The 15,084-nt window shown below is 40.8% G+C and overlaps 1 protein-coding gene across 1 annotated transcript in view; it reads right to left on the bottom strand.

Moving 5' to 3' along the window:
- Positions 1-1,082: 1,082 nt before the first annotated feature.
- LOC108787380 (SH3 and PX domain-containing protein 2A-like) overlaps positions 1,083-15,084 on the bottom strand; it is a 205,035-nt gene continuing 191,033 nt past the window's right edge. The window contains exons 10-12 of the mRNA XM_018556917.1: positions 9,085-9,202; positions 2,769-3,097; positions 1,083-1,168 (exon numbers count right to left, since the gene is read on the bottom strand). Coding sequence (XP_018412419.1) covers positions 1,083-1,168; positions 2,769-3,097; positions 9,085-9,202 — 533 coding nt within the window. The remainder of the gene's footprint in view (positions 1,169-2,768; positions 3,098-9,084; positions 9,203-15,084) is intronic.

The raw sequence follows: 15,084 nt of genomic DNA, 5'->3' as shown, positions 1-15,084 counted from the left end.
AATTTCTGAAAGCTAATCCGGATCTCTCTCATTTCCCTCTTATGTAATTCTTCTATGCGTTGAAGCATTGTTTCAATATCTTTCTTAGTGGGAAGTTGAGAGAGGTATTTCCCCATAGCACCATGCAGTTCCATCTCCATAACTTCACTGCCTGATTCTGATAATCCATCACAGCCCGTCTGCCCAGTCTCACTGCTTAACGGAGAGACACTGGCAGGTGAAATCACTCTCCCATCCTCACCGACCTCGGGCTGTTTTTGCGGCGTGCATGCTGACTCCTCTGCTCCCTGTTTGTTGAAATATGTTCCGATGTTTGTTCTAGTCGCCGACTGGGAGGGTTGAATTATCTCCCCGTTTTTTTTCTTTTTACTGCTCTTTTTCATTCTGCTGGTATGTCAGCGGACCAGTGCGAGCGGAGCAGGCAGTCCAAGGAAAAAAGATAAATAAAATTGATAGCAGGCTGATGCTAGTAGAGCGGGTACAGAGACTCCAAGACGACCGCTGATTAGTCCGACCAAGGCAGCTACAGGATCTACAAGGCACTGGCTAGTTGATGTGGATGTAGCAGGTGCAGGAGCTCAAAGCACACACATCCTCACTCACTCATGGGTTAGCCACACCCCACCATTACTAAACATTCCTAAAGGTGCCTTTGTTGTTATTTTAAAGATATGGGTAAAGTTCCTCTTTAAGAGCCCTACCACCTTAATTTAATGTTTGACAGTTATTAGCAAGAAGAGGGAGTGAAAATGTTAATGTACAGCACTTACCTCATGTTAGTTGTATAAATGTTACCTATTGTGAAATAACATGCACAAATAATCTAGAAATTAGGAGTTTTCTTATTACCATATTGAACTCTTTTGTGTTTCTTACTAGAATACTTAATTTCATGGAATCGTTTCCAGACTTACTAAGCAACAAACAACTTTTTGTGTTTTTATAAGCTTTTTCTCTTACTACAGCTGACAGTCCATTGCAGCCATATCCCTTACTCTAAGATCTATAACAAGCCTTTGAATGATTTAAATTACATATTCAAATGTCAATCCCAGTTAAAATTGTTACTCAGGAAAATAATCTTAAACCGCACTAAAGATAACAGAAGGATAACCAACCAAACTAGATTCTCTCCGAGGTGGTGGCTTCATTCTTAGGTTTGGAGAACCTGCAAAAAACATACATAATGAAATTAATTCCAACTATTTGGTGTTGAAATAGTGTGCAAGATTAAACTAAAAGTAGTTATGCAGAGCAGTCATTAAGAGAGATCAATGAAGATAGATGAAAGTAGCCACTCGCACTCCATCATATTAAAGTCAGTGCTGTTTATTGACTGAGATAACACACATCTCCTTAGCGACGTTTCAAGACCATGCGGCCCCGTCCTCAGGCAAGCAGAGAGTGAGTCAAGAAACAAAATCAAACAATAAATACAGGTGAAACAAAGAGAGATCAGGCACAGCCTGAAGGCAGTCATGTGTATAGTACACAGTTAAAGTGACACTAAACTGACAAGGAAAATTAAAAAAATATATACAAGTAACTTAATTATTAACAAAAATGTATCTTATTTGTGTATCACTCAGCTGTAGATCATCATATTGTCTCTGAATTGGTGCTGACACTGTCCTTCCTTCTGGAGTGTGGCTACTTTTGTTCCCCATGGTCCCTGTGTGTGTTGTAAAGTGGCCACCACTCCAAGCTTACTCCCGTGATGGACTACAATCTCATGTTTAGTTTACTATTTTGCATTGAGATTATAGTCCATCACGGAAGTGGGCTGGGTGCAGTGGCTACTTAACAACACACACAGGGACCATGGGGAACAAAAGTAGCCACACTCCAGAAGGAAGGACAGTGTCAGCACCAATTCAGAGATGATTTGAGGATCTACAGCCAAGTGATGCACAAATAACCTACATTTCTGTTAATAGTCAAGGTTCTTGAATGCATTTTAAGATATAACTCCTGCATTTAATTTAGCTTCACTTTTACGCCTCTTGCCATACAATATATGACTGAATACTGACCAGACAGGGCAATAAAAATGGGCATAAGAGCCACAGAGAGCACATGTCACTGTATGCCCAATTTTATTTCACTTTTGGCTATCTGGAAAGATATAATTACATGTAGAGCTAATATATGGTTATTTGAATAACTTTATTGTAAACAGATACCAATTGGACTTAAAGGTAAACTGTGGCCAGGCTGTGCCCCCCTTCCTGTCACCCATTGTAACATGATCTGTAAACACTAGCTCTGCCTTTGCACACCATACACTGTCAAGGGGGCGGGGAGATATACACACATTTCTTGCACAGCACAGAGGCAGAAATTTCCATGCGGATATGAAGGGGAAAGCTATAAAAATGTAAGTTTATGTGTTCATATACATCAGCTCCATATGTCTGCTTCATGTAGACTCGGTGTACATTGTTGGCATATGCTTTTTTTTAAAATACCTCGACAAAGGTGGAAATGGGCTTTAAGTGCTTCTTCTGTGAACCTTGATGATGAATTGCTCCACAATGCCTGCAGCTGAATTCAAAGAGGGCTTATTTTATAGCTAATTTACTGCTTGTTAAGATTTTGTTATTATTTGGATGTCCATAGTCTGGCAACAGGTTCACTTTAAATACTGAAGCTAGAGGGCCATCATGACAGCCAGGTAACTTTGTTGGGTAACTTAAGATAATAAAGATGCAACCCTTCAAAATGCATTAATTTTTTGCAAGCATATACATGTTTTTTCTTTTGCTTACTTATTTCAGATCGCTGAGGTGCAATTCTTGCTATGGCTGGAGACCCCGGAGTAGTCTTGATGTTGATTTTTTCAGATGTCATCATGGAGTTTCCATTGGAGTCATTGCAAAGGATTGGCAGACTGATCTCTTTCTTGTTAATGTGATGCTCTTCTGCTTCAGTACCCCCCTGACCATCCTTTTCATTGGGTTTCTTAAGGAGGTTGCTGATTTCCATTATATTTCCAATAATCTCCACAGGACCTGCCAAGTTCTTCTTTCGGCACTGCAGGTCATCTTTAGCCTTTTTCAGGTAGGATGCAGGAGCCCAACCCTCTTTGCCTAGGTACCTGGATTACAGAAAATACTGTTTCATCTATCAACGGAATATTTTAGGATAGAATTTGTGCACATTTTTATATATCTGGGGGCTCCTAAAACAAATTTCTTTTTGGAAGGGCAAAACCAGAAAAGATTGTTGGCAGAGCATGAAGAGATTAAATTACATTCATATCCTTATCCATGTTTTTTTAAAAGGCTGGAACACTCCTGGGACCAATAGTCTACACCTACTAACTCAAACGTTGGAAAATTCCCTATTGATGTCTATGTGACCAAACCCCTCCTGAAGAAAGACGGAGTCACAGTCTGATCGGTCCTATAAGCACTTCCTTGTATAGATTTTCAAACTGCAGTTTGGAAGAACAGGAATGTAAAATAACAACTGCACATTGCCAAAAACCTTAGTCCCAATAAGCGCAAACAGCAGATTATAAAAACGGGGGTGACGGTATCAATATTCTCTTCAGTAGAGTTGCTGAACTGTCTTATAAAAGATAAGTACTGGAATACTTTAACTGCAAAGGTTTATTTTCAGTAACAGTCTGGTGCTAGCTATGGCTTTGCATTAAGTCTGTATGGTTCTTTTACAAATCTAAGGAATGACCAGACATCACAAGAGCCTGAAGTTCTGACAGACCCAGCTCCAAACATCTGCTCTCCTGCTTGGGAATTACTCCAGAGGAATGCAGAGGAAAAAGAAACAGGAAGTTAAGATCAACACATGTGTAAGAATGTCAGCATGGTGCACATTTAAGGTGGAAAGTGTTAAAGAATTTTAGGTGGATAACTGCATTCTGCTGAAATAATAATAAAAATAACAGAATAGAATATAGTTATAGTTTATGCATTTTAACACTTTTCAAAAGTGTACATTTTAACATTAACCAGTAGATCAGGGGCCACAGCACTCCGGGTGTTGAGCAACAACAAGTCCCATGAGGCATTGAAAGACCGACAGCCACAGACATGATTCCCAGAGGAAGAGGCATGATATGATTTGTATTTTTAAAACAGCTGGGGTGCCAAGGCTGTGTTCACCGGCAGTAGAAAATACAACATTTCAGTTCAACAAATACAGATATTTTGGAGCACTACATTACTATGCTATTATAAAACACATACATATTAACATAAAACAAACTACTAGAAAAATAAATGTCATATTTCTGGATGCAGAAAGCTGCCCCCCCACCCCCCCCCCCAAGTAGCAAAGAACATCTGGAAGTTTTATCCACAGTGTACTGTCTGCAAGATTTCATTGTGCTAACTTTTGAGAGTGGTTGGGCTAGGTATTACAAGGACTAGCATATAGGTCAGCTATTTACAGACTACTAAGCAGCATCAGCCAAGAGAATACTGGGGGCAAAACCCGACAATATTCTGTCCGACCAGCTATGTTGGTGTGCTATTACACGTCGGTGAATGTAAAAGCAAAGCTTCAGCCATGTATAAAATAATGAAAGCAGCTTGCCCGAAGCTCAATTTTAAGAATCACCTGTGAGAGAAATATGGCTGACACGTAAGAGTCAGTCAGATACAGAGCCAGTGCTGCCCAGACATATGTATAAAATAGGCTTCCCACTTTGCAGCACAATGAATGATAATAAATCAGATACTTAAACCAGCTTAGAAATGATTGTAACACTCAGAAATTAATGACTGTGCAGTCCCAGAGGCAAGAGAGCTGATTTACCAAAACAAATAAACAAGAGCAAGGATAAACTGCTATGCTTGCACTGAAGGCCCACATGCCCAAACGGTTGTATGCGCACACAGCAATCACTAAACTAATTGTACATGGATGTATAATGTGTATGCTGTGGTCCTAATTTGCCATGTTGACCATCAAACCAATTATGGGCCTTCTATTCCAATAAAGGTATGAGTATGTCAACACTTTGCCTTAATATGAAATAAATAAAGCAATTTAGAACGTCTAAAATAACCCTGTACGCTTCGCTATTGGAGCAGAAATGGCATCATATGTACTAGTATTTATTACTGGAATCTATTTCAAGCACCAGAATACAAAGGTTTGCACAACAGCTGGTGTGTTAACATCTGTGCATGTTTACAAAGATACCTTCATGCACAGTACAATAACAACCTATCCCCCACATATGATTCTTTAAGGATTTCTACAATATATATTTACAGTCCTCTTTATTGATGCCAATGCACACTTAAAGCGGTTTTATTCCAACATGGTATGTGCATTGCAAATAATAACAGCGGTTACATAAACTCAAAAACATTAGAGAAAATCATGTTTTATTTTAGGTACATCATGGCATGAAACAAATAACTCATGGAAGTGAGGATGACTCTATACAAACAATGTATTTTCTAAAGTTATCTTAGGTAGGGCTCTTGTAAAACAGGAGAAAGAGCCCGGTATGTGATGGAGGACAGATTACTAACAATAATAATTCTTACTCTGGGTGCTTGTATTTGAAATGTAAATACTTAATGTTTACAAAGCGCTTTGCTGTGGCACACGCCGGGATTTATGTGCTGGACAATATTTAAATATACAAACCAGGGTAGGGGAATCACAGACCTGATCTTCTTGGGTTTGCCAAGTTCATCCCTGAACAGTGACATTGTTCTATAAACATAAGTATTTTGCTTGAAAAACCTTTTAGATTTCTGCTCTATTTTGGTTCACTAAAAATCCCCATATCCCTTGTGCAATAGCCAACATTTACAATGTATACAAGCAGAAACTGTAAACCAGGCAAAGAGGACTTGGTGAACGAGAACACTTGGGGCTTGTAAAAGAAAGCAGGAGATAAAATTATATTATGCAAGACAAAGAGAAATCCAGAAAACGTGCATCTCTATTCGTTCACCCATACAAGAATAAAAACAAATTTTTCTCTGTAAATATTTACTATGGCAAAAGAAAAACACATTTCTAAGTTTCCAGACTCAAAAATTGTCAATGTTGGAGATACATATGTAATATAACTTTACCCATGTTAGGAACTGCAAGCCTTCCTTAAAAAATAATAGAGGGGGGTTGCCGACACTAAGTGGTTGGTTAGGTGGATGAGTCTAGCAGCAGCATTCATGATAGACAGAAGGGGGATAGCCTGTCTAGAGGTAGGCCAATGAGGAGGGAGTAGCAATAGTCAAGATGAGAGATAACAAGTGAGTGGATGAGTAGCTTTATGGTTTCATTGGAGAGGAAGTATTTGGCGTATTTTGGAGATGTTACGAAGGTGAGGGCGGCAGGATTTGGATAGTGATTGGATGTGGGGAAGAAAGGTGAAGTCTGAGTCAAGGATGACACCTAGCACCATGGCATGGACGAGGGCTGGATAGTTATGTTATCAATCCCAAGGGAAAAGTTGTGGCAAGGTGAACAGGATGGGAGGAAATATCATGAGCTCAGCTTCGGCCGATCCTTCGGCCCCAGGACTGTATTCACAATAGCCCGTACAGCTCCCGATCATGGTCGAGCGGCTCAGCCGAGCCGAACGCATATGCATGAAAGCCGAAGCTGGCCGAGCGGCCGGCCATTGGCCGGCCGACAGCCTGCTTTCGGCCGAACATGCTGAGCATGTTCGGCCGACCCGAAGCCACACGAAGCAAGCCGATGTACGGCTGATTTCAGCCGATGTACGGCTGAAATTAGCCGTACCAGCCTGAAGTGAATAGCCGAACAGTGTTCGGCTCACTTCACTTCAGATCGGTCATTCACTCGGCTGCCCTCGGCAGCTTCGTGAATAGACCCCTGAGTTTTAAGAGGTGTTGTGACATCCAGACTAATATGTCAGTTAGCAGATTAGTGACACGCGAGGGGCGAAAAACAGACTATGAGTGGTCGAGAAGGTTGTTATCAGTGAAGTCGTGGCTCAGGTGATTGTAGATAAGGTGTTCTAGGAGTTTTGAGGTGAATGGGTGTAAGGAGATTGGTCTGCGATCGTTGAGGTTGGTAGGGTCCAGTGAGGGTTTTCTGGGTATTGGGGTGACCAGGGCATGTTTTAGAGGGGAGGGAAACATGCCAGTAGAGAGGGAAAGATTGAAAATGTGAGTAAATGAGTGTAGGATAGAGCAAGAGGGTGACCGAAGTAGTGGTGAGGGAACAGGGTCCAGAGAGCAAGTGGTGAGGTGGTGAGGAGAGAAAAGCTTTGTAACCAGAGAAAAGCTTTGTGGTTACAGGGTCAAAAGAGGAAAGTAACAAGTGTGATGGCGGGTCTGGTACGTTAATAGGGGAAGGTGACTGGATAGTGGAGATCTGATCCCCAATTGTATCCATTTTGTTTTTTTTAAATGAATGGCAATGTCCTGGGCAGTGAGCGAGTTAGTGTGTGGAGGCAGTGGGGAACATAGTAGAGAGTTAAAAGTGGAAAAGAGTTGACGAGGTTTGGATGAGAGTGTGTTAATGAGAGTGACAAAATAAGTCTGTTTGAAAGCACAGAGGGAGGAATTGTATTTTAGGAGGGAAGCTTTATACAGGGTGAAGTCTTGCAGAGACCTAGTTTTCTGCCACAGTCGCTCAAGAGCGTGGTTATGTATTTTTAGATGTCTGATTTTTTTTTGTTTGCCACGGTTGTAGTGGACGAAGCCTAAGTCTGCGTGTAGTGAGGGGAGCCAAGGTGTCTAGGGAGGATGAGATCGAGCTATTGAAGACAGGAGTAGCCAGGTCAGGGCAGGACAGGGGTGGGATTTAGTCATAGAGGTAGTCGGAAGCAGAGTAGAGAACAGAAGGGTTGAGGTGGCGAAGGTTTCTCTAGGTGACAGTGTGCTGTTTAGGGGGATTCAGGGTTGGGGACAGGGTGAGTGTGAAACTGACAAAGTTGTGGTCTGAGAGGGGAAAAGGGGTGTTGGAGAGGTTGCCGGGAGTGCATAGATGAGAGAACACAAGATCTAGTATGTTACAATCAGAGTGAGTAGGAGTGTTTGACCATTGCGTTAGATCAAAAGAAGAGGTTAGGTTAAGAATTTAAGTGGAAGCTGGGGTGTTAATGAATGAGAATAGAGAATAGGGTGTTAAGAATGAAAGTGGGTATTTCTGAGGAGAGAAAGTAGGGTAGCCAGGCCGAGAAGTCATCAAGAAAGCGAGATACCGGTCCAGACGGCCGGTATATAACAGCTATCCTCAGAAAAATTGGAGAGAATAGGCGAATAAAGTGGGTTTCAAAAGAGGAGAGGGATAGAGAGAGAGGTGAAGGCAGGACTTGAAAAATGCATTGTGGGGATAGAAGGATTCCCACTCCACCTCCTTTCCGTCCACTGGGTCATGGTGAGTGCATCCAGTGGAGGCCACCATGCAAGAGGGCAGCAGGGAAAGCAGAGTCTGATTCCTGAAGCCAGGTTTTAGTAACAGCAGTAACAGCAAGCATGTTGAAGTATGTTAAAGGAATTGGAGATAAGAAGATCACGCACAGCGGTGAGTTTGTTACAGACTGAGCGAGCATTCCAGAGGGCACATGAGAAGGGAGGCCTTGCTCTAGGAAGCAGGGGAATAGAAATCAGGGTGCGTGGATTGCGGCTGCTGCCAGAGGAAAGGCAGTGCTGGTTTGGAGGGTGAGTATTAGAAAACAGACGGCCAGGATTGGGAGAGATATCCCCAGAAGCAGACGAGTGAGTAAAGTAAGATGAGAGCAAGTTTTATATGCGTGTACATGCCCCAGTGTGCTGGTTGTAATCCTAGTATGTGGAGTCAGAATGAGCAGGAGATGAGGAGATGACAGAACAAGTACTTGTTTGTACACAATAAAGAAAACCATTTGGCAAGCAATGTTTATGCAGATGCATGTTATCCACACAGTATGGTATAGTGACACCACAGAGGCTTATGCATGTAGTGGCTTAGGTCTCATTGATCTCACAAACTACCAGCATGTTGACAACCTAAATTTGAGTCAGCACAAAAAAAATCCAGGAGTCTCTTGTGAGTGGACACATGAGGTACACTAAGATATATTAGAATTGTTTGACAGAGGGAACATGTTATTCCCACATATATAACAATCTCATCTCTTACCTTATGTACCACCACCCCTCCAGATTCTTTTGGATAACCTCCACGGTGACACCTTTTTCAAAGCCAATCTCATCTTTCCCTTGGCTGGCATAAGGCTGTGTAGTAACATATTTTTCTTCTAAAAGCAACAGAAAATGTGTATTAAATGCAGTTTTCAAAAAGATAGACCATCACAAATAATGATCCTCCAACAGACCAACTGAACTAAGTATTAGCAGTAAATAATTCTGTGTCCTTCCAATGTGAAGTTACCTTTTGTAAGTCTTTAAACACTGCGCACAGGCCAAATAGGCCAATGTGGGGAAAACAGGTATTAACCATTTGCAAACCAGCCACTTTACATATACGACCGGTCCGCAAACCGGCAATCTCCAGTGTGTGCAGGCCAAGCACGCACACAAATTACTGCTTCTGCTATCATTAGACAGAAGAGAGCATCGGCTTCAGGCACGGAGCCAATCGGACCATCTCTGTGCTATGTTATCACATAATAATGTTTACATTGTTGCATGATAGCCCCACTTGGGGCCACCTTATTTACCTTTTTAGTATGTTTTAAATCCTTATTATTTTTCTTTTTCACTATTTATATAGAATTGTTTTTTAAATAAGTGATATTGGGTGTACCCCTGACACTAATGTAATGTAACAAATGTAAGTTTGAAATATTTATCAATAAACTATAGTCTCGCTCCAGGTCAGCCCACATGTGCAATATTTCATGTTTGAACAAGAAACTTAAAGGAGAACTATGAGGTGAGTGCTTTTCACTCACCTCATAGTTCTAGCCGACCTGTGACAATGAGACTGTCACAGGTCGGCTTAATAGATCGGGAGGTGAGCGAACACATCCCGGCGTTCGCTCACCTCTCGATCCTGTCACGGCTCTCTGCCGTGACAGGGGAGGGGCTGGATTCCCCCCTCCCTGCTCCGATCCGCCAGCGCTGACTGGCGGAACGGACGGGGGAGGGGGCGGGTACAGCTGGCTCTGCCTACAGATAGGCTGGGCCAGCTGTCAGTCACGCAACTGGGCGGATCCAGACATAATTGTCGGGATCCGCTTCAGCTGCGGCGTCTCAGTATACCGCGAGCTACAGCTCGCGGTATACTGAGCCAAGGGTGACAGGAGGATGCTAGTTTGTGTCCTCCGTTACACTAAGGAGAACTATGGGGAAAAGCCTTAACCCCATAGTTCTCCTTTAAATTATATGTTTAACATTTTTATTTTTTTACTCCTGAAAATAAGGAATATCTAAAGAAAATATATATCAAAACATTAAACGTTCCCTTTAACCTCTATTGCTTACTAAATTATCATGGGGTTTGTATATCTTATACAGATGGTAGGGAAGCAATTAACTACTCTAGGATATACAAAGACATGGTAATGCCATGCTAGAGTACGGCTACATGAAACTCCACATTACTCCATATTGTATCATAGTATTTGCTAATTATTGCATAGTAGGAACCACACTCCATATTTACATATACATGCTGCACTCATTACTCGATAGTACAACACGATGACTTTTCTTCACTGCTCCTTGATCTCAGGTAAACTAAATAATGTAAAATAAATACTTTCATGGCTCGATAGTCACTTCTAAAGATAAGTTAACCAAGATCCTATTGCACAACAACACTATATAAAAATGTTTACAAAGCACAAATGTAAGCAGCTGGTATTTATTCAACATTACGTAAGTCATGAAAAGGCAAGGGTGCAGATTGTGCTTTGTTAGGAATACAGACTGTTAGTGAGAAGCACCAAGAACAATCCATTGGGAGGCTTCCAAAAAGAAATCACTGCAGTAAGGAATTCACCCCATGGAGGGCAGAGAAGCAGATGTGCAAAGGGTTTACATGTTAACCATGTCATTTAAGAGATTCCTGTGGCACCCAAATTGTGGAAACTTATAGAATATTTAGGTTAATAGTATTCATTGCCTTCCACACTTCATATCAGGCTGGTAGTAACAACAAGAGAAGGGCTTAGGGTCTGCAAGAGTTGGGGGTTTTTGGGGTATATAGCAAGACCTAATATAGTATAATACAAGATAATATACAATGTAGCAGCTAAATGTGACTTGGCAGAACTCATTCTCCCCTTTCTGCCATCTCACAGAACAAAACCTTTACTTGTTTAAACACTGAGAACCACACTGGCAACCATCAATTAACCTGTCATTGACTGGTGTTTGTTCAGGGAACCTACACAGTAAAATATTTGCAGACTGACAACACAAAGCTAATAGATTTGTGTTATGCTTTAGCTTGAAGGGTACACAGGGGAGCTTCGGTCCCTATGACTGTTTTTGCACCAAAACCCAATAAAGTGACTAGTTATTGGACTACAATTATCACCCTCTATAAGCATATGTTTATAGAATAAAGGAGTTTGCATGTTCTCCCTGTGCTTGAGTGGGTTTCCTCTGGGTACACCAGTTTCCTCCCACACTCCAAAGACATGCTGGTAGGTTAACTGGCTCCTGTCTAAAGTGGCCCTCATATGTATGCATGTAAGATAGGGACCTTAGATTGTAAGCTACTTGAGGGCAGGAACTGACGTGAATGTGCATTGTAAATTGTCGCTATATAAATACCCATGATAAATAAATAAAGTGACACTAAACTCAGTTAAATCCTTAAAATGCATTCAAGAAGCTGAACTATTAACACAAATGTAACTTATTTGTGCATCAGCTCAGCTGTAGATCCTCAAATCATCTCTGAGTTGATGCTGACACTGTCCTTCCTTCTGGAGGGCGGCTACTTTTGTTCTCCATGGTCCCTGTGTGATATCTGCTGCACCAGCTTCTCACCGGCATCTGTTGCCGGAGAGTGACACTGCATTTGGGGGATCGGAGAGAAGATCAAGGGGAGATTGTGCGCACAACCGCAGCTACCACATTCTTTAACTTTCTGCCTGCTATTGTATGGTGCAATTGTAAATAAAACGAAGCATGGATACTTTTCTAAATAGAATCTTGGGCTCAAAGTATGAAACATCACTTTTTTTCTCCAGACATAGTTTAAGATTATATTTAGGACCCAAGAGGAATTATGTCAAAGCTCTCTTAAATATTAGGGCTTGTTTACACCAAATTCAGGGCGTTTGCATGCATTTTTTATGCGTTTGAATGCGTTTTGGTGCGTTCCAGAGCAGAAAAATAGGGCATGCTGCAGTTTTTCCACATGCTCTGGAGCTGAACATTCTGGTGTGAACTAGAGCTCAAAATACCATTGGAATGCATTAGATGCATTTTTTATGCGTTCTGTAACTGCTCTGCATCTGCTCCGCATTGGTTGTGAACAAGCCCTTAGAGTCAATGCAAAATACATCTCCCAACTGTTACCCTTTTTGGAACCAAACCCTTCTGTCATCCTTTGATCCTCAGATCCCTCTTTTTGGCCTAATGTACAGACCGCTATAAAATGTGCTTCTTAACAAGCAAAAGTGTTATAAAACACTAAACCTATCTTCCGGCAGCCAAATCATTAATTATAGTATTTTGAAAAGCCAGTGTAAAATAAAATGAGTGGTGAAAAACAATTTCTGGCCCTACCATTCTTTATAAATTAAATGGGGGCAGGGGTGGGTTCTAAAAGGTGTACATCTTTGTAATTTCATAAAGGTGGCCGTTATGGTAATGCTGTGTCTTTGTGAGAATTCTAAGGACAACTGGAAAATGTAACTTTAGCTGAGGGTCTTAAATGTAAATTGAGGACAAATGTAAATTGAGGACGATATTACAACATTCAGGACAGAAACCAAGAATATGAAATTTAAATTAGCAATCAAGGAGATCAGAGGCCTTTTGGGTATAGGTGGTTTGTGATATAAAGGAGAAGCATGGAGATCTGGGCTGTGTCTATCAACAAACATAATTTCAACACTTGACATGTCTTGCAAAGATGGCTTACATCGAGCATTGCTTCCTATTATCAATGCAGTTTGTAAACCAAATTGAGTAAACAAAACTATATTGCTATAAACCAGCTAGTCTGGGCCAAAGCAGACTGTACATTTTCATGTATCTATTTAAAAGATCCTTTCATGTAGCATTATGAATTAAGATGTATGCTACAGCCAATCAACTTTACATACAAGGGAATATCCATTAATTATGGATGCATATGCACAGAACAATCTGGCCTGTGTATCTGGTCTGCATGTATTCTTTTTTTTAAGAGTAAGATGCTGAATACTATGAAAAATAAATACAGATTTCATAAAAGCATTAACTAAAGCCTGTCTTTCTTATCCAGACCGCAGCAAGATTTTCTTGTCAAACAGTTTCCCTCAGTCAGCAATCTCCCCTCGTGTCTTTATATCTCCCTACCCTGCCCTGATGTTTTACGTTGGGAAAAAACGTTCTCTGCTCCAGAGGGAGCTGGCTTTATACACAGCTCCTGGAAGCTGTGGTTTGAGGCACATTTTTATTCCTGTGCTATGCAAAACAAAGCAGAGCAAGGAATTGTTAATCAGGAAGCTGTGTGTTTGCTATGACTGTGGATGTGGGTGCAAGAGAGAATCTCTGCACTGTTAACCAATGCGAGAATTTAATATCACAGCGCCACAGGCATTACAGTAAGCAAAGTGCCACGAAGTGATATAATGCACAACCAAGCAGAAATCAGCTTAAAAAAATAAATAGTTCAAATTAAGAATTTTGTTTCCTAATGAAATGCTGCAGATTACTCATCTTTGTACAATATTATTAAAATAAGTTATATGTATACATTTGTTGTCTTTTAGCATACATGAATTGAGCAGCAGTTCCTAAAAATACTATGAGGGATATTTATCAAGGAGATATGCAGCCCAATTAGATGCAAATCAAGCTGATTCTCTTTCAGCAAAGTCCCTGCAACAAGTTTACAGTGTACTTGGGACCCTTGTGCCTGGAATCCTGGGCAGCCAACTGCAAAGGATTTGATCATGGCTGTAACAGATATATCACAGTAGAGGATACCTATTTCTATGTGGTTTTATATTTTATTTTAATGCAATCGCAGTGCTTCTCTAGAGAAGAAATTTATGAGTAAAACCCTAACACCTTGTAGTATATCTTTAGCACAATCGTTATCGTCTCCTGTAGCATTGCAACAGAATTGTGAAATGACCCCCTATAACTAAAATAAAACAATATTATAGTTTCTTTAAATATTCATGTTAAAGATACTGAAGCCAAAACGTAAATCAGAAGGTAGAAACCTACCCGTCCCAGGGACATTTCCCCAGCAAGGTCATAGACATGAACAAAAACCCTGACAGATGTTCTAACACAACTTCTAGTTGGAAGTTTTTCCAAAACATAATAAAAGTTTGGGCTGCAGCAGAAAACATTTTTTATTATATGATCCAGCTTTCCTTTTTGTTTTTTTTGTGTTTAGCAGTGTTGACATTTGTGTACAACAATACCTCCTTTTCTATCCCTATATTGTACAATACATTTTCGTTATAAAAAGAAACAGATATACATTCATGGCATAAATGTATTTTCCCATAACTGTTTCCACAAAGTCTCTGAAATGTTATCAAACCCTAGACATGTGTGATTTGTTTCGGAAAGATTCGTTATGCAGACTAATTTTCGTTATTTGGAGATTCGGATGTATCTGAATCTCTGAATGACGAATTAAAACGAATCTGAATTTCCGAAAACGAAAGTTTCGGACGAAATTCGTTAGCGGTAGTCTGTATGAATTTTCATTGCAGCAAAGTGACACTGCGCACACACATACAAAAAATACCTTTTTTTTTACAGTCTGCAGAAGAGAAAAAAAAGAGTGTGAGGTTCCTCCCCAATTGATACCAGATCCTTTAGGTCTCGTAGTAATGTTAGGCGGGACCCTCAACCCCCCCCCAAGTAAAAAAAAAGTATGTGGGGTTCTCCCCATAATCCATACCAGGCCCTTTAGGTCTGGTAGGGATTTTAAGGGGAAACCCCACCCCTAAAATTCCTACCAGACCCTTGATCCGAGCACAGGGAA

Source organism: Nanorana parkeri, unplaced genomic scaffold (assembly GCF_000935625.1).
Source record: "Nanorana parkeri isolate BGI_ZX_2015 unplaced genomic scaffold, ASM93562v1 scaffold258, whole genome shotgun sequence".
Taxonomy (NCBI): domain Eukaryota; kingdom Metazoa; phylum Chordata; class Amphibia; order Anura; family Dicroglossidae; genus Nanorana; species Nanorana parkeri.
The sequence above is the reverse complement of the archived record's forward strand: the minus strand, read 5'-3'. Positions and strand labels throughout refer to the sequence as shown.